We start from the raw sequence: 17,775 nt of genomic DNA on the forward strand, positions 1-17,775 counted from the left end.
TCGGCGGCGGCAGCGGGAGAGGGGAGGAGAGAGCGGACGGCAGAGCGGACGGCAGAGCGGACGGCAGAGCGGACACTGAGAGCGGTGAGTGCCGGAGGGGACAGCGGCCACTGAGTGCGGGAGGTGAGTGCCGCCACTGAGTGCGGGAGATGGAGAGCAGGCACTGAGTGCGGGAGGTGAATGCGGGCACCGAGAGCGGACGCTGCGGGCGGTGAGTGCGAAGGGTGAGTGCAGACGGTGAGTGCGGGCGATCCCCTCCCCGCGGTCCCCTTCTCTCCCCCCGGGGCACCCCGCCGAGGGTCCCCAGCGAGTTCCCGGTGCGCTCCGGCGGCCCCGCGCGGGTACCGCCGCTCCTGCATCCCCGCCGCGCCGGGAGCATCCTTCCCCGCGGGGGCAGCGGGATGCCGGGGGTGGTCGGTGTGCGGTGCCTAGTGCTTGCAGGCACTCCCGGGGTGCGGGGGGATGCGGGATCTTTCCCTCTGCGCCGCGCGCAATTGTGGTTCATCAAGCCGGGGTTGGTCCAGTGGTCAGGTGGGTGCTGGGGAAGAGCTTGAGGAGGGGAGGGATGTGCAGGGAAACACGGATTTTGCCTTAAATTCCCCCGTTACCGGTATCTCAAGGGCTTCCTGAAGGAGAGAGGTGGGCAGTGGTTTTCCTCTGTGTTTGTTTGAAGTGGCTGTGGGCGGATTTTCCTTGAGTGACTTTGACACCCGGGGAGCTCTGGAGGCCACGGGAAGGAGAGGCATAGCTCAGCCGTGAGCTGGGAGAAGAACCAGCTCCCGGTGTTTGCCTTGGAGCTGCCGCCTGCTCCTTGCGCAGACAGGAGCTGGGGCGCGTCTCCAAAGGGTTACCGAAGGGTTGTTCCCTGCTGATCTTCTCCAGGACACTTCGGGGTCATGTTCCCCCTGTATCCCATCCGTATTTTTTCCTGGCTGAAAACACCACAAGCATCTCATTTTTTGGGGGGGGAGGGGGAGTGGGGGGAGGGAAATATTGTGGACCGTCTTAAAGTGTTCTGGTTTTCTTCAGCACAAATACATAGATATATAAGTTTGAGTGAACATTTTAACAGTTGTTTGTTTGGTGTCAAACCAATTCCTCTCTGGCATGAGCACGGTTAGGTATGGAGCATCCCGGGAGCTGTGCTGAGGTGGCTTTGACTGGAGCACACCAGTTTTTACTGGGATGGAGAGGTACACTTGTTGTGGGATGCTGGGATGCTGTGGGATCGTGGGTTCAGAGCTGGGAAATGATTCAGGTATCACTAGTTGGGGGATTTTTGGGTGGTGTGGGGATTGGAGCAACCAGCCAGTGGAAGGTGTCCCTGCCCATGGCAGAGGGGTTGGAACAAGATGAGCATTAAGGTCCTTTCCAGCCCAAAACATTTTAGGATTCTAGGATTGCTCACTGGGGATTAGGATGAGGAGGAATGTGATGCTGCCCTGGCAGCAGTCGTTGAAAAAGAGCAAAGTCGTGAAAAGGTCATGAAAAAGGATGAATCCAGCAGGTCTGAAGTCTGGTTTTGCCCTCTGCCAGGGCAGGGAGGGGACAGCCAGCCATGAATTCTGAATTCTAGCAACAGACTTTGCTCCTGCCTTGGGGTGCCGTGGTGACATGTGCTGCAAACAATTCCTAGAAACCCACACGAGGCTCATCAGGCCAAACCACACAGTTGCACGTTTCCTCCCACGCAGCCGGGGAAGGTGTGGGTTAACAGCCCTGCACCCTGCAGGATTTTCTGTTTCCTGGGCATTAATTGCTTGTATTTGTTTACGCTGAAGCTGCAGCCTGTGGCCGAGCAGAGGGCTGTGTCCCTGTGGGTGCAGGGAGCAATGGCAGGGAGGGATGGCCATGCCAGCGAGGCAGGGAACAAGGGAGGTGCCACCGCCGGGTCACGTGCGTGAGCTTGCAGCTACTTGCACATCTTGAGTCAGGCACCAGCTTAATTTTTTATCTGCTAGTTTACGGGGTAACTCTTGCTCCTGGGGTCAGACCAGTGGCTCTTTAATTGCATAAACATTCATTAATAAATTCCAGAAGAAGAAATACCCAGGGAGGCTGCTGGAGGCTGCAGCTGTACAGATGTGGCCATACCTTATGAGCTCCATCCTTCACAGAATCATGGAATGGTTTGGGTTGGAAGGGGCATTAAAGATCATCCAGTTTCAACGCCCTGCCATGGGCAGGGACACCTTCCAGTAGATCAGGTTGCTCCAAGCCCTATCCAGTGTGACCTTGAACACTTCCAGATATTAAGGGGAAGCTTGCTCCCACCTCCTTCCCACCCTCCAAGCCCCACCAAATCCTTGGGATTGAGTAGGGTTGTAAGCATGTGGATGCAGCACGGCCGGCATGCCTTTTGGGGGAGAAGTCTGCCATCTGGCTCTTACCTGGGGCTTTGTAGCCCCAGGAAAGGCATCACTTCCATCACTGCAAACCTGGAACCTGGCTGGGAGAGGCCATAGGGCTAAATAGGATGAGGTCCTGGATGGGGACCAAGACTTTTAGTGCAGGGGAGAGGAGAGCTCGTGGCTCCACGAAGTTGGCACAGGGCTGCAGTCTGTCCCTGGCAGCCTCCTCTCTGCCCACGGCAGCCACAGGGCTCTGCATGATTTATGTACATTTTTTTTGAGTGACCAAAGCTCTAAAATCCTCAACCTTAAAAAAAAAAAAAATAATGTTTTTGTGCAAGAGGCTTTTGTGGATGACAGCAAAGCTGAGAAGGTTCTTCTCGGGGTGATTTGAGCCCCCAAACAGCACATGGCCAGTTTGGTTTGGTCGCTCTGCCTGCAGGCAGATGGTTCCAGGGTTGTCCCATCAGCAGATGGATCTGAGCAGGGAGGGATTTGCTGGCTTGTCGAGGTCTCCCTGTGCTAGCAGGAGTTCCCAGTTCCAGCAGACCTGCACTGAAGGAAGATTAGTGCTGAAGGAAATTTAGGAGGTGAAAGTGGGATGCTGCTGTGACAAATCCAGGCTCCTTTGTCAGTCAGTGCAGGAGGAAAACCCCCAGGCACTTCGTTGGCACAACTCCAGTTTCTGGAAATGGTCAGTCCCAATCCATCAGTGATCCCTGCATGGCTGAATACAGCAGGCAGGGACTGATGGGGGTGGCAGGACCAAAACCATGCCCAGGAGTGCGTTGACACTTCAGCAGCCTGATGGTCATAGTTTGGGACTGTGTCCTGGTCTGGTTTGATTCCTAGTGTACTCATCAGGGATTTCAGAGCCACCTGAAATCCAGCCCCAAAGCATCAGGTGTTGTGTTGGTTGTGTGTGGGAAAAGTGGTGAGCGGATCAGGAAAGCACAAACAGCAGAGGATTAGTGAGATCAGGAAGAAAAGCTGGGGAATATTACCTCGCCCTTGAGCAATTTTTGATACAGGGGGAGTGGATTTGCAGAGGAGGGAATTCTCAGCCAGGGTCTGTGAGTAGAATTACTGAATATTAACTGGTGCTGCAGGTGGGTTTCTTTTTTTTTTTTTAAGGAATTATTGGCTGTGTTATCAGCAGCATCACCAAGCTCTAACCCGGGTTAGGCATGAGGAAACTGCAGCTGTACTATCACGGCAAACCAGAAATGTGCCATTCCCTAACATGGTTTGGGAGATAGCACAGTCCAGGAGTTGTTCCTGGCTGACAGTTTGTGTGTGGCCACCCATTTGAGGAGTACAGCAGCACAGGAATGGCCAAGCCAGCCCAGCTGATCTCTGAGCACCTGATGTTGTGAAAATCAACCCCCCCCTGCACGTGATGCTTGGACTCTCACAAAAAATCCACCAGCCTCATCCAACCTTTGGTTTCCTAACTTTGGGGTTCCATTCCCCTGCTTTGCTCCCCCAAACACCGCAGGGCCTCGGGGGTGCCCCCCTTGTTGGGATGTTTTGCTGCAGGGACGTGGCGTTTGCCAGCAGCTTTGTTTTGCTCTGTGCCGTCTGAGCACAGCGTTCCCTGCGCTGGCTCTGCTGCTCTCATCCCCTGGCCCCATCCCAAAACTCGGGCAATGCTGAGCCCATGTCAAGAGGCACTTGCTGCTCAGCACGGCTGAGCTGGCTGCTGGCCCAGCTCGCTTCCAGGCCAGGAATTGCAGGGGAGCTGACACTGCCATGGCTTCCGTGGGGGATCCTGCCACCTCCTGCTGGCTTTCATGGCTCGTCTCCCAGCATCACAGGACGTTCGTTTCCTGAGGGATACAAGCTTGGACAAACCCTGCTTGGGTTGCACGCTGTGTGTGTGTGTAGAGAAAGGGAGAATTTGAGCCATCTTCTTTTATTTGAAATTTTCCACAAGGTTATTTTGACCTTTTTTCTTAGCAGATCGGGTTGTTTTATGTCATGGCCTTCAGTAAATCACATGACATCACCTTTTACCTGCCAGAGCATCCCAGCCTGTGCAGGTCCCTGTTGGAGGAGTGATGGGAATTGGGCTGATGTAGATTTAACAGGGTACCTAAGTGCCTTGAGGGAAATAAAACCTGTGCAATTCACTGTTGAGTAGTCCCAGCACTGCCCAGTGCATTAGGAGCACAGTATCTCATTTCCATCAGGCAGATAAGGAGTGATCTCCCCATTTCCTAGACAGGGAAGTGTAAGCCCAGTTTACAGAAGCCCCAAGTACCTGGCCCCTCTCTGGTGGTGGGGATTTCCACTTCTTTGATGCTGGAGTGCAGATCAGTCCTTCATACCCTGCTGCCTGCCCTGGAAGGGCTGGTCCCTGGCTCAAACCATCAAATCATGGAATCATAGAATGGTTGGGGTTGGGGAGACATTAAAGCTCATCCAGTTCCACCTTCCTGCCATGGGCAGGGATAACTTCCCCTAGCCCAGGTTGCTCCAAGCCCTGTCCAGCCTGGCCTTGGACACTTCCAGGGATCCAGCAGCAGCCACAGGTTCTCTGGGCACCCTGTGCCTGTTGTAAATCCCAGCAGCTCCCTGCAGAGGGGATCTGAGCTCTGGGTGTTCCTGCTGCAGTCTGGAGGAATGTTGGCACCTAAATGTGTGGCAGGAGAAGGAAGCAGGTAATACCAAGACTGCACAGGAACTGCTGCTCGAGCCAGTCCATGGTCTCTTATTTTCTCATCTCTGGAGGGGCTGTTCCAAAACACCAGGCAGAATGGGATGCAGGAGCTGGCACTGTGCTCCCAGAATGATCTTGCAAAGTTTTCTCCAACTCTTCACAATTTAATTACAGGAGATGTTTGTGCTTAGGGGGGAGGACCAGCCTTCAGACAACAGGATTTGGGATGGGGCTTACCCAGTGCATCTGAGCTGGGTGCAGCCCTGGTGCAGCCTCTCCCAGAGCCGAACTGCTCCCTGCCATCCTGGTGCTGTGGGAGCTCTGACACCAAAGTTAACCCCATGTAGGAAGGGGTCACAATAAAACCCCAAGCTTCAGAAGGACATGGAGTCCCCCTGGGGACTTTTGCTCAACTGCCAGAAGAGAGGAATTCAGGAATTAATCACCTGCAGCTCTCCAAACCAGTCTGTTGGCCACTGCTGTTATTTTCATGCTGTCCACAACCACTTCTCTTTTTTTTTTTTTTTTCTGTTTAAATGCAATGCATTTATTAAAGACTTCCCAAAGCTGAGTACCCCCGGTCCTCCCTTCTTTGTTTACCAGGAATTACTGCCTTTTTGGAAGCCTGTGTAAACCTCTGATGCCTGAATACCAGTCTGCAAGCAGATCTATCACATTAGTGTAGCCTCAATCCCAGACAGTGAACTCCGGGGCTGGAGCGGTGGGAAAATCAACCGTACTCTGTAGGAAATTTTCTCATTCAAACCCTTCCATCAGACTGTGACCAAAAAGCAAAAGAGCTGGGAAGAAGCTTGGGTTTCCAATTACCCTCTTCAAAAGGGAGAGAAAAATTGGAACAGGATCGTTCTCCTCCTGTGCCGGGAGTTTTTATTGTGGATGTAATAATCCAGCCTGGCCATCATCCACGCCCTCCTTCTCGCCTTGCAGCTCCCTCCCTGAACAAACGATACTTGGTTGCTGTTAATTGGCAGCAGCCAAAATAACTGAATCCCCCGGAGATGGGGGTGAGGACGGAATCTCAACGAGACACCCCGCCGATGAATGTGGCTTTCAGCTGGCTCCTATGCCCCCGTGAAGGGAAAAGAATAGGGGCTCTGTGAAACAGCCAGTGCTGACCTTGGGTTTCTGGGTTGGTGGTTTTTTGTTGTTGTTGTTGTTGGTTTTTTTTGCCTCTTTCTCTCTTCTAACCTTAATTGCTCGTCACTTTGTCCCATCACATGATCGCTGGAAACTGCCAACTTGTTCTCGCTCGCTCATATCACAAGGTTTGAAATAAGCAGGCTACCAGGTTCCTGATTTAGTGCTGTTCAGCCCAGTATCAGATGTGTTTCTTGTGATTTCAGGCTATTATTTTAAAAATCTCTGCCCCTCACAGCCTGTTTAAAACTGGCATTTTCCAGCTCTGAAAACCTGCCTGGAATCATCTGTGCTGTCAGGGAGGTGTGCAGTGCCCAGGCTCTCCGAGGCGATGCTCGCTGCATGCACTGAGCTCTGGGGATGAGAGGCGGTGGCAAAATCCTGGCATGAGCACAAGTGGTGCAAGCCGGAGCCAGGCTGTGCCTGGGACAGAAGCTGCCTGTCTCTCTCACACCCTTGTCAGCATGCAAAGCAGGCAGGCCATGGACTGCATTCCCATGCATTCCTATTCCCAGGGTCAATTGCCACCTTCCCATGTGTTGCCTTTGCTCTTTACGGGCAGTTTTCAGCAGGTTTCTCTGCAGGAGATGAGCACTGACTCTGCTCTCTGCAGGTCTGTGCCCTCTTGGAGCTGGATTTCAGTTCCCAAAGTCCTGGGGTTCACTCTGGCACTAGTCTGTGTTCTCCAAGATTTAAGGAACTTAATCATGTCCTTTCTTCTTCTGCATCACCACCATCGTCATTGAATCATAAAATCCCAGAATGATCTGGGTTGGAAAGATCATTTGTTTCCAACCCCTCTGCCATAGGAAGGAAAAAATTCTTCCCTGTAGGTTGGTGAGGCCCTGGCACAGGTTCCCAGAGAAGCTGTGGCTGCTCCATCCCTGGAAGTGTTCCGGCCAGGTTGGACTGGGCTTGGAGCAGCCTGGGATAGTGGAAGATGTCCCTGCCCATGGCAGAGACAGAATGAGATGACCTTCAACATCCCTTCCATCCCAAACCACTCCACAATTCCATGATTTGTGAATGAACTCCATTAGCTACAAGGGGCCAGAATAGTCTGGCTGTACATTGGAGCAGGGCAGAGCGAGTGTTGCCTTCTGTTCACACCGTGCCCTCATAGGAGTGCCCCAAAGTCAAAATTTGCCTTGCCTCCCTAAATTTTGGCACGTAACACCACGGGGATACACAAGCTGCTGGATGAACTGCGTGTCCCATCACAGATTAGGACCCTGCAGACCCTTAGGAGAGAAGCAAAGTCTTTATGAGTGGGCACAACATTAACTCCCCAGCAAGTGTGCTCTCTTCAGCATTATACATCTGTGAAACTAAAACAGCATTTCCAAGGACCATTCTGCCTTCTGTGGCTAAGGCAGCTCCATTGAATGCAGCAGACAAATTACACTGTGGCAAATGGGAAAAAAACCCAGCCTTGAGAGATGCTAAGGGAGAAAAGCCTAGGCAGTGTAGGGCAGAAAGACTTTTCTGGAAAATGAAACTTAATTATGACAGCTCCCCTCTGCTAGAATATGGAGGCAACATGAAAATATTTTGTCTCTTATCAGATGCTTTGGGTTCCTACAGGAAGTGAGACTTGCTACCTGCTTGAGAGACTGCTCTGACTTTGCTCTGTGTGCTGTCTCACCCTGGGACTGCTTTCAGACTGCTTTCTGCTTTCCGAAACTCTCTCATGGTGTTTCACACTTTTCTGTCCTCTGTATCATCGGCCTAGCAGGGGTCTCCCATCACAGAATCGCGGAATGGTTTGGGTTGGAAGGGATTTTAAAGCTCCTCTAGTTCCAACCCCCTGCCACAAGCAGGCACTAGACCAGGTGCCCACACAAACTATTTCTGTCTCACCTCTGGGCATAGCTGGGATCTCATGTAACAGGAGAAAAATTCACTGTTTTCCACACTCAGGCAAAATAATTACTTGCATTTACTTTTTTCCTGCCACCTCCATCCCCTGCAGCTCCAGTTGTGTGTGTATAAGCTTAGGAGACAAATTCTGCTCCTGCAAACCTGTGTGTGTTGGTTTCACAGGAGTAGCCACAGCCCTGCACAGTCTGGTGGGGCCCCACGAGCACCAATTTCAGTTCCGTTCAAATACGGGCATGTGTGATGAATTCTCTTCTATTTTGTGTGACACAAACACCAGCAGGGAAGAGAAGTATCTAGGTTGTTGGGAAACAGGGGGTATTGGGAATTAATTTAATGCCAGGAGTTGTTCTCCACACATTAGGATCCTGCTGTGCCCTGAATCTGAATCTTGCCAGCCAGAGCTTAGCAAGTCTGGAGGTTACCAAGGAGCAGAGCAGGCAGAGGAGTGCCCAGCACTGTGTTTGGCTGCTCTGAGCAGCCAGGGACATCTCTGGCAGTCCCTCAACATTGGTTCCATGGATGCTCCCAAAGCTCTGATGCTGTACCCGAACTGCAGCCCGCTTGGATGCAAAGCCTCTCATTTCTTCATTCCCTCTCAGTCCTGATGCTTCTTACTTGTGGAGGCATGAGGGCTGTAGGTTTGGGACTGTGGATTTCTCCGCTTCTCCCTCTGCCATACTCACTACAGTAACCCATGGACAAGTTGTGTGACAGGGAAACTTGAGTTTCTTTGCAACCTCCATGATTTGGTTGGGACCCTCCTAACTCATGTGCACACAGGCAGGTTATCCCTTAGATGAGTAATTTACATCCCAGTTGTCCCTGAGCATTTTGTTACGGGTTAAGGGGTGAAAAATCACCTTCATACATCATCAGATGCTTTCTTGCCAACGAACTGCTTCCTGCACTCCCTTGTTGGCAGCTTGTGGCTACTGAACACTCTCCAAGCTGAGTGCCTGAGGAAGTGGGGAGGAAGGCCAGGCTTGTGACATTGCTGTGCCCATCTGATGCAGGCTGAGCTGCAGGGACAGGGCTCTGCCATCCTCCTCTGTGCAGAATTTAGGTCAGGGAACAGATACCCCTAGGAATCTGGTACTCCCTCAGACCCTTCCCTGACTCCCCAGGAGATCTGGTACCTCTAAACTAGACAATATTCATAGAATCATGGAATGGTTCAGACTGAAAGGGACCTTAAAGATCATCTTATGCCAGCCTCCTGCAGTCCCCTGAGCAGGGACACCTTCTGCTATCCCAGGTTGCTCCAAGCTCTGTCCAGCCTGAACAGTTCTGGCGATGGGGCAGCCCCAGCTTCTCTGGGCACCCTGTGCCAGGGCCTTGCCACCCTCACAGGGAACAATTCCTTCCCAATATCCCATCCATCCCTGCGCTCTGGCAGTGGGAAGCCATTTCCCCTTGCCCTGTCCTTCCAGGCCCTTGTCCCAAGTCCCTCTCCAGCTCTCTTGGAGCCTCTTCAGGCACTGGAAGCTGCTCTAAGGGCCAGTATCTCTCTAGTGCCATGGTTTATCCCACTGGGAATGGCAGCATGCTCTTCTCTGCAGTGCACCACCATTAACATTTCCTCTTTCTCCCGTTCCCACAGGGCAGGAAGACGACGTTCCGTGGTGCGGGGCTGAAGGCAGCAGGATGACAGCCATCCTGGAGCGGCTCAGCACGCTGTCCCTCAGTGGGCAGCACCTCAGCCGGCTGCCCCGGCTGCTGGAGGATGGCTTCCCCAAGATGCCCTGCACGGTGAAGGAGTGCGAGGTGCCGCAGCTCTTCCGGGAGCCCTACATCCACAGCGGCTACCGGCCCACCGGCCAGGACTGGCGCTACTACTTCCTCAGCCTCTTCCAGAAGCACAACGAGGTGGTCAACGTGTGGACTCATCTCCTGGCAGCTCTGGCCGTGCTGTTGAGGTTCAAAACATTTGTGGAGGCTGAGCAGTTGCCTGTGGACGCGTGGTCCTTGCCGTTGCTCATCTTTGTCCTCTCCTCTGTCACCTACCTGACCTGCAGCCTCTTGGCCCACCTGCTGCAGTCCAAGTCAGAGCTGTACCACTACACCTTCTACTTCGTGGACTATGTTGGAGTCAGCATCTACCAGTATGGCAGTGCCCTGGCTCATTTCTACTACAGCTCTGACCAAGCCTGGTATGACAAGTTCTGGCTTTTCTTCCTGCCAGCAGCAGCTTTCTGTGGCTGGTTGTCCTGTGCCGGCTGCTGCTACGCCAAATACCGGTACCGACGGCCTTATCCCATCATGAGGAAGATGTGCCAGGTGATCCCAGCAGGGCTGGCTTTCATCCTGGATATCAGCCCCGTGGCTCACCGGGTGTTCGTGTGTCACCTGGGGGGCTGTGAGGAAGATGCTGCTTGGTACCACACGTACCAGATACTGTTTTTCCTTATCAGTGCTTATTTCTTTTCCTGCCCTGTCCCTGAAAAGTACTTCCCTGGCTCCTGCGATATCGTTGGCCATGCCCACCAGATCTTCCACACCTTCCTGGCCATCTGCACCCTGTCACAGCTGGAGGCCATTCTTTTGGATTACAAGAACAGGCAGGAGATTTTTCTGAAGAGACACGGGCCTTTCACCGTTTATCTCTCCTGCATCTCTTTTTTTGGCTTGGTGGCCTGTAGTGCCATCACAGCTTACATCCTGCGACGCAGGATCAAGGCCAGCCTGGCTAAAAAGGACTCCTGAAAGTCACGGATGTGACAGGCATGACATCACCAGAGAAAATCAAGAAAAGGGGGCATAACATACTAGAGACATGACTGTCTTATTTGCCTAACACGCCGTGACTAACCAGGACCCTGGACTCAGATGGAGGGCTGGACACGTCATGCTGGATGCATTTTCGCAGCAGGGATTGCCTTTTGCCATCCAAGAGGGGGACATGGAGTGTTTTAAGCCAGAACAAGTCACTGAACCAAGGATGCTGGAATAGGCAGAGGTTCCTTGTTCATCCTGGTAGAGCTGTGGGTGAGACCTTGCTGAAGGTCAGGGAGGGCAGCCTGGAGGCTGTGGGACTGTAGAAGGGTGTGCCAGGGCTCACAACACCATGAGTACCACAGCTGGATGTGATGACCTCTTTGGGTTTTGCCATATCTGTGGCAGAACTGTTCCTGTCAAAGGCACTAGGAAGGTTTTGGGAAGTCTGTGTTTCCAGGGTTCAGGTGTGAGGGCATATGTGGCACAGTGGCTGGCAGAATCCTTTTCTTGTTCCAGCCAGAGGTTCTCTGTATGCTCCACTTATCAAGTGTGTCAATGCCAGGTGGCTTAGGTGGCTTTGGGAAAACATCTTTGGAGATCCAGGCTTGACCTGGGGTCCTCTGGGACAAACTGGGTCTGTGTCATCTGTCTAGGGAGTCTGACCAACCTCTAGCAATGTCCGTGAAGTGTGGAATAACCTGGATGTGATCTGTTTGATACAGGAAAGGCTCTGCTCCTCCAACAGCACTACTGTGCTCGCGGCCAAAAGGGTATGAAGGTGAAGGAGTCTTTATTCCCCTCTTAATGGTGCTTCATGTCCTTGGTGAGCCTTGTGGGAAAGCTGACCTTGAAGCTGCAGGGTTGCTTTTCTGCAACCAGTGGGGTTGTGACTCTGGCATGTTTTTATCAGTATTAGATGAAGGTGGAACAGCAAAAGCCAGGAGCAGGGTGACAACATAAGGGTCCTGCACAACCTCAGGATGGGTTTATCCTTGGGACTTGGTGATTCCTGTGTGGAGTAGAAAAGATAGTCATCAGGGTCACTTAATGTCCATGAGTCTCTCCTGTCCAAGGTAACAAAGGCTGGGTTACTGTGTCCCACACTAGAGGAGTCTCTTCTGTGCTTGCCTGGAGGGAATATTGAATATGAAGCCACCAAGGAGGTTTAAATCCTTGCTGAAACCAAGGAATCCATGGGATCTGTCCCAGCCATGGATTTGTCTCACTGAACCCAAGGGCAGGCAAATGAATTGTGATTGCTGGTTCTGAGCAGGCAGAGTGTAGGGTTGGGGATATGGTTGGTGAGGACAAGCACTGATTTCTGCACTTCATCTGTGTTTTAGCTCTTGAGGTGTGCATGTGTGTTCATGTTCCATGCGTGTGCATGGGATTTGTTATCCAGAAAGGCTTCACCTTGGGATTTTATATCTCCAGAGCCTTCTAGCTGGGGTAAGATTAACCCAAAGGAAACAGTGCTGTCCTGCTGGAGGAGCAAGGTGGGCCAGACAACAGATTTGTTAATAGGTGGTGGAAAAGAGACCTGTAAATAGGTACTTTACTGGTCCTGTATTTTGTGGGTAAATTTGAAACTCATGGCCCTATAGAAAATTAAATACAAAGGGAGAGGGAAGTAAGTTTGGAGTGTAGGAGAAGAAATCATAGGAAAGTCTTCAGGAGGTCATCAAGTCCACCCTTTCTCATCAGTCCTGGCCTCCTGGTTTACATCCAGTCCAGCTTAGAAATTAATTACTTCATTTCTTAGGGTGTTATTGATGGTACAGCCATGCTGACCTAGCAGAAAATCTGCCTCAGGGGAGATGCCAAGCAGGGATGGTCCCACTTCCACCTCACTGAACCCCTTCCCATGCACAGAAGCTCATCTCACCATGGAGCAAGCCAGTGCTGGGAGAGGGACCATCAGGAAACCAATCCTACTGAAAAAATGTCAATAATTTTTGGCTGATTTTAACTCTGAGCCAGCTCACTTGGACAACGTGGCTGCCTGCAGGGAAGGGCTGGAGTGGAGGCCAGCAGCAGTTCCTCCTTGCATGGCAGCTGGCTGCTCAACTCACTCAGTTGCACTGATGGACTGCTCCTTCCATGGCCTCTGGCTTTGTTTGTGGGTCTCCTCCCAGTTTGAGGAAGGGCTTCCAGTGGGAGCAGCTTTTTCTTACAGCCTAATTTGCCTTGGTTTTGGGGTAGGCAAGGCAGAATAAGACACTGCGTGTGGAACTGGCTGGACGGTATCAGTGGGTTCCTGTGCAGAAACAGAGGGAAATCAGGCTGGTCCGGAGCTCATTTCTGGGAAAAAATGGAGAAGGATTGGGCATGGCTGATAATAGCAAACCTGCTCTGCTGCTACCTGGAGTTATACTGGTACCAAAGGAAGGGATCACCCAGGTGTCCCCTTCTCTGAGGGTTTGAAAACAGATTACATGCCCTGTCCTTGTCGAAGGAGGGTGAGTTCGGTAATGCCATCTCGTTCAGGGACAGGGAGAGGAGCCCACGTGGCTCTTCCAAGGTACTTTGGATCATATCTTCTCCTCCCTGGCTGAGCAGAAGTGACATTTCTCTGGAGCAGTGGTGTGACAGTGGAGGTGTTTTTGCGCACTCCCACGTTTCCCCTCAGGTGAAGCCGCTCTGGTCTCCGTGTGCCCTGCACTCCCACCTGGAGCCGACCTCCTGGTTACGATGATGGGTGGAGTGAGCGGGGACCTCCCGTACTGATCTGTGCTGCTGTGAGGATGCGCCCTTGTGTCACAAGGGGCTCACCAACACTGGAGCTTCCTTCATTCCTGTCTCCATCCTCCTCCTCTTCCTCCAACCAGCTTCCTTCTTTCCTTCATCCCCAGACTTCATCCTTGTGCCTTATGCACCTGGCTGCCTTCCTGGGCAGACTACACATACTGCAGTCTGCTGGACTTCAGCTGGGAAGTGGCTGTGGAAGCTTTGCCAGTGATCCAGAGGAGACCAGGGCTGGATCTGGAAAGAGCCAAAGTTCCACTGTGATAAATGCTCAGTTCACCTGAGAGCTCCCCAGGACCTTCTCCTTGGGCTCACTGCTTGGAGCAGGTCTCCTCCATCCTGGTGTTCCTAAGGAGGCATGGCTGGGAAGGATGCACCAGTGGCCAGGCTTGGTGAAGAGCTGACCACCAAAGGCTGAGCACACCTAAGATCCCGAAGGGATCAAGGTCACAGTCCTCTCCCTCAGGAATCTCTGGTGCTGAGGCAGTATTCTTGCAGATCTTGCAAACCATGACAACTCCTAAGAATTCATGCCAGTGTGCCTTGTGCTATTCCTTTTTGGGCTTAATCCTGAAGGAATCTGAAGATCAGGGGCAACCTCTTTTCTGTCTGCTGGTCCCTGGTTGCTCTTAACAGCCAGTTCCCACTGACAGGATTTGCTCAGTGTATGGAGGAGGAGGGGAGGATGGAGACAGGTGCCTTCAATTTGTATTTATGCCTAATTTGTGTAAGGAGGCAAGGACAGGTTCCTCATGTGCCTTGCAATTTACATCTTTTACTGACAAGATTATTTTTAAGCACTGTTTGTTACTAAACAGAAGTACAAAAGAGTTTGTATTCTTTTCCTTTGGGAAACAGGGAAGGGTATGAGTGTTCCTTATTAACCATCCCCTTCCCAACTCCCATCTGCTGACTTTGTATTGTTGAAAACATTGACAATATTTTAAGCTTTGTACTGTACTGATCTTTATTTAAAAACTTTAGTGGAAAAAAAAGATCTGTGAAAGCAAAACAAGTGGTGTGGTGTGAAATTTCCAAGTGCACAACTACAGAAGGTTACTAGTCATTAGAAAGGAAAGGGGATAATAATTACAGAGGGGATATATTAGAGTGATAATAATTACAATAATGAACAATAGGGTGTGGTTTTATCTGTGCATCTCAAAGTACTTTCCAGGTTTCACGATACCTATTGGATTTCATTCCCTTTCCACAAGGGAAGTGCAGAATGGCTGCCCTGACACTGAGTAGAGAAATTTTAGTTCATCATCCACAATCACAGAAGGGTTGAGTTTGGAAAAGATCTCTGGGGGCCACTTGGTCCAACCCTCAGCTCAAGCAGGGCCCCCCAGAGCTGGTTGTTCAGGTCCATGTCGAGATGGATTTTGATTATCTCTGAGGATGAAGACTCTTTTGCTTCTCTGGGCAACTGGGCCAGTGCATGGCCACCCTTACAGTAAAAACGTGTTTCCTGATGTTCAGAGGAACCTCCTATGTTCCAGTGTGTGCCCGTGGCCTGTGGTCCTGGCACTGGGACCTGGCACAGAGCCTTGCCCTGTCCTATTTGCACCCTCCCTTCAGGGATTCATATACACCTATAAAATCTTAAATATTCCCTGACCAGATCCTCTTCTGCCAAGGTGCATATTCCTTGCTCCAGCCCTTCCCCCTGGTCTCAGGGACCAGGGATTCCTGAAGGCTGGTCTTGCTGGTAAAGACTGAGGGGAAGAAGGCTTTTCCATGTTCTCTGTAGCCAGCTCCCACATCTTACTGAGCAATGGGCCCACAACATTTTCCCTACTCTCCCTTTTGTCACCCTGTAGGAACCCTTCTGGTTGTCTTTGACATTCCCAAACAGATTCCAGTTGGACTTTGCCTTTCCTCATCCCTGCACACTCAGATAATGTCTCTGTGTTCCTTTCTATCCATGTCCTTGCTTTCACCCCTCTGCTGCTTCTGTGTTTGAGTTTTGCCAGGACCTCCCTGTTTATCCATGCAGGCATGCTGGCATTTTTGCCCAGCTTCCTGCGCATTGGAATGGACTGTTCTTGAGCTTGGAGATTACTCCTCCCAGGTCTCCTTATCCCAAGACACTCTACCAAGGAGGCAGAGGCCTTTGAAGACGCCAAAGTCTGAAGTCTAGAGGTGTTTGATGTTTACCCTCCTCCCTTCCCTCAGGATCCTGAACTCCACCAGCCACGTCTGCCTTTGACCCCCACATCCCCAGCAAACCATGGCTGGTGAGTCTGATGTCCAGCAAAGAAGTTCTCCTTGTTGGCTCCTCCATCATTTGGAGGAGAGAGTTACCAGCACTGCATTCCACAACCCTCCTGGATTGCAAATCATTGAACCATAGAAGGGTTTGGGTTGGAAGGGACCTTAAAGATCATCCACCCTGGCATGGCCAGGGACACCTTCCACTAGACCAGGTTTCTCAGGGCTCCATCCAACCTGACCTTGAATGTTTCCACAGGTAGGGCATCCACAGCTGCTCTGAACAATCAGTGCCAGGGCCTCACCACCCTCACAGTAAACAATTTCTTCCTGAAATCAAATCTAAATCTACTCTCTGTCTTCACTTTGAAGCCATTCCCCTTTGTCCCGCCACTACATAAATAGTCCCTCTCCATCTTTCATGGCAGCTCCCTTCAGGTACTGGAAGGCCGCAGTTAGGTCACCCCAAAGCCTTCTTTTCTCCAGGATGAATAATCCAAATTCTCTTGGTGTTTCCTCTTAGGAGAGGTGCTCCATCCCTCTTGTGTTGTCCTTCCAGCAGGTATCAGGGTGGATGAAGTCTTTCATGAAGACCAGGGCCTGCAAAGAGGTAGCTGCCCAGTACGGTGTCACCCATACTGGTTATGCCTTGAACCCTTCCCTGTAAGCTCCGTTGGCTCATCATCCACACAGAATTCCAGGCACTCCAGCTGTTCTCTCACTAAAGGGCAGCTCCCTCTCCTCACCTTGGAGTGTCTGTATCCCTCCATTGCAACACTCGGGTCATGGGAGCCATCGCACCACGCTTTCCTGATTCCCAACAAGATCATAGCCCTGCGGATGCACCCAGGTCTCTGACTTGTCATGCCCAGTCCCCACACTGCTGGTGTTCTCTATGCACACTTCAGCGAGACACCCCAGCACACCAACTTCCCAGATTCAGGGATCCCAGTTTTAGGGATTTCTCCATCACGGTGTTTTGTTGATTTTCTGATCCCTTTCTGTCACATCCTCTGTGTCCTCAGCTCATCAGCCTTGTCTGGGAGATGTGTGTGTGATCACATACATAAGTCGTCAATTTTTCCTGAATTCCAGCACTTAAAACCTCTAGAATAGCCTCTATTTTTCCTTCCAATAGCCAATCATTTAAATTATTTTTTCTTAATGTAACACACAGACCAAGGCTTCTGCAGGTTGTGTTTTTACCCACCAGAGGGCGAGTTGTCTCCATCTGTGTCCTCCAGTGCCACGAAAGCAGAGCCCGATAAGGAATTCCTTTTCCCTTTCAGGAGTAGATAGCAGGGATGTGGGAAGCTAAAAAGGCTGATCTTGGCAAGTCAGACTTGTCTGTACAGAAGTTGTCACGGATGCAGTTTAATCCAGATCTTCTTAGTTCCACTTCAATTCCTTATTCCTCGTTTCTCCTCTCTCCTGCTTTACCGTCACTATTCTGCTTTGGCTTTTCTTCTGCTTGCTTCTGTGGAATCTCAGAATGGTTTGGGTTGGAAGGGACATTAAAGACCACCTTGTTCCAAGCCCCTGCCATGGGCAGGGACACCTTCCATTAAACCAGGCTGCTCAACCTGGCCTTGGACACTTGAAGGGATGGCACAAACACAACTTTTCTGGGCAACCTGTGCCAGGGCCTCCCCACCCTCACAGGGAAGAATTCCTTCCCAATATCCCATCTAATACTGCCCTCTGGCACTTTAAAACCACTGCCCCTTGTCCTGTCACTGCATACCCTTGTAAATAATCCCTTTTTGGCTCTCTTGGAGCCCCTTTAGGCACTGGAAGGGGCTTCAAGGACTTCTGGGAGCCTTCTCTTCTCCAGGCTGAACATCCCTGGCTCTCCCAGCCCATTATCTTTACAGGCTGTGTGGCAGGCACTCTGCCACACAGCCTTGTCACAAATTTGGTGTCACTTTCCTCAGGGATAATCCTTGGCACACGGAGGCAAATTTCCTTCTCTGAAACAGGCCCCGTTCCCTGTTAAATGCTGCCTGGATTGGAGCTTGAAAAATCAGAGCGAGTGCTTCATCAGAGACC

General features: G+C 51.4%; 1 protein-coding gene across 1 annotated transcript; it reads left to right on the forward strand.

The window, feature by feature from the left end:
* Positions 1–14,416, forward strand: PAQR8 (progestin and adipoQ receptor family member 8). The gene is made up of 2 exons (XM_082302640.1): positions 1–84; positions 9,653–14,416. Exon 2 carries the CDS (start codon positions 9,697–9,699, stop codon positions 10,753–10,755), a length of 1,059 nt encoding a protein of 352 aa, XP_082158766.1. The 5' UTR covers positions 1–84; positions 9,653–9,696; the 3' UTR covers positions 10,756–14,416.
* Positions 14,417–17,775: the final 3,359 nt, after the last annotated feature.

Source organism: Coloeus monedula (genome assembly GCF_965178545.1).
Source record: "Coloeus monedula genome assembly, chromosome: 2".
Lineage (NCBI taxonomy): Eukaryota > Metazoa > Chordata > Aves > Passeriformes > Corvidae > Coloeus > Coloeus monedula.

Excerpts from the sequence above, each read along its gene's own strand:
- PAQR8 (XM_082302640.1), top strand. The coding sequence starts at position 9,697 with ATGACAGCCATCCTGGAGCGGCTCAGCACGCTGTCCCTCAGTGGGCAG.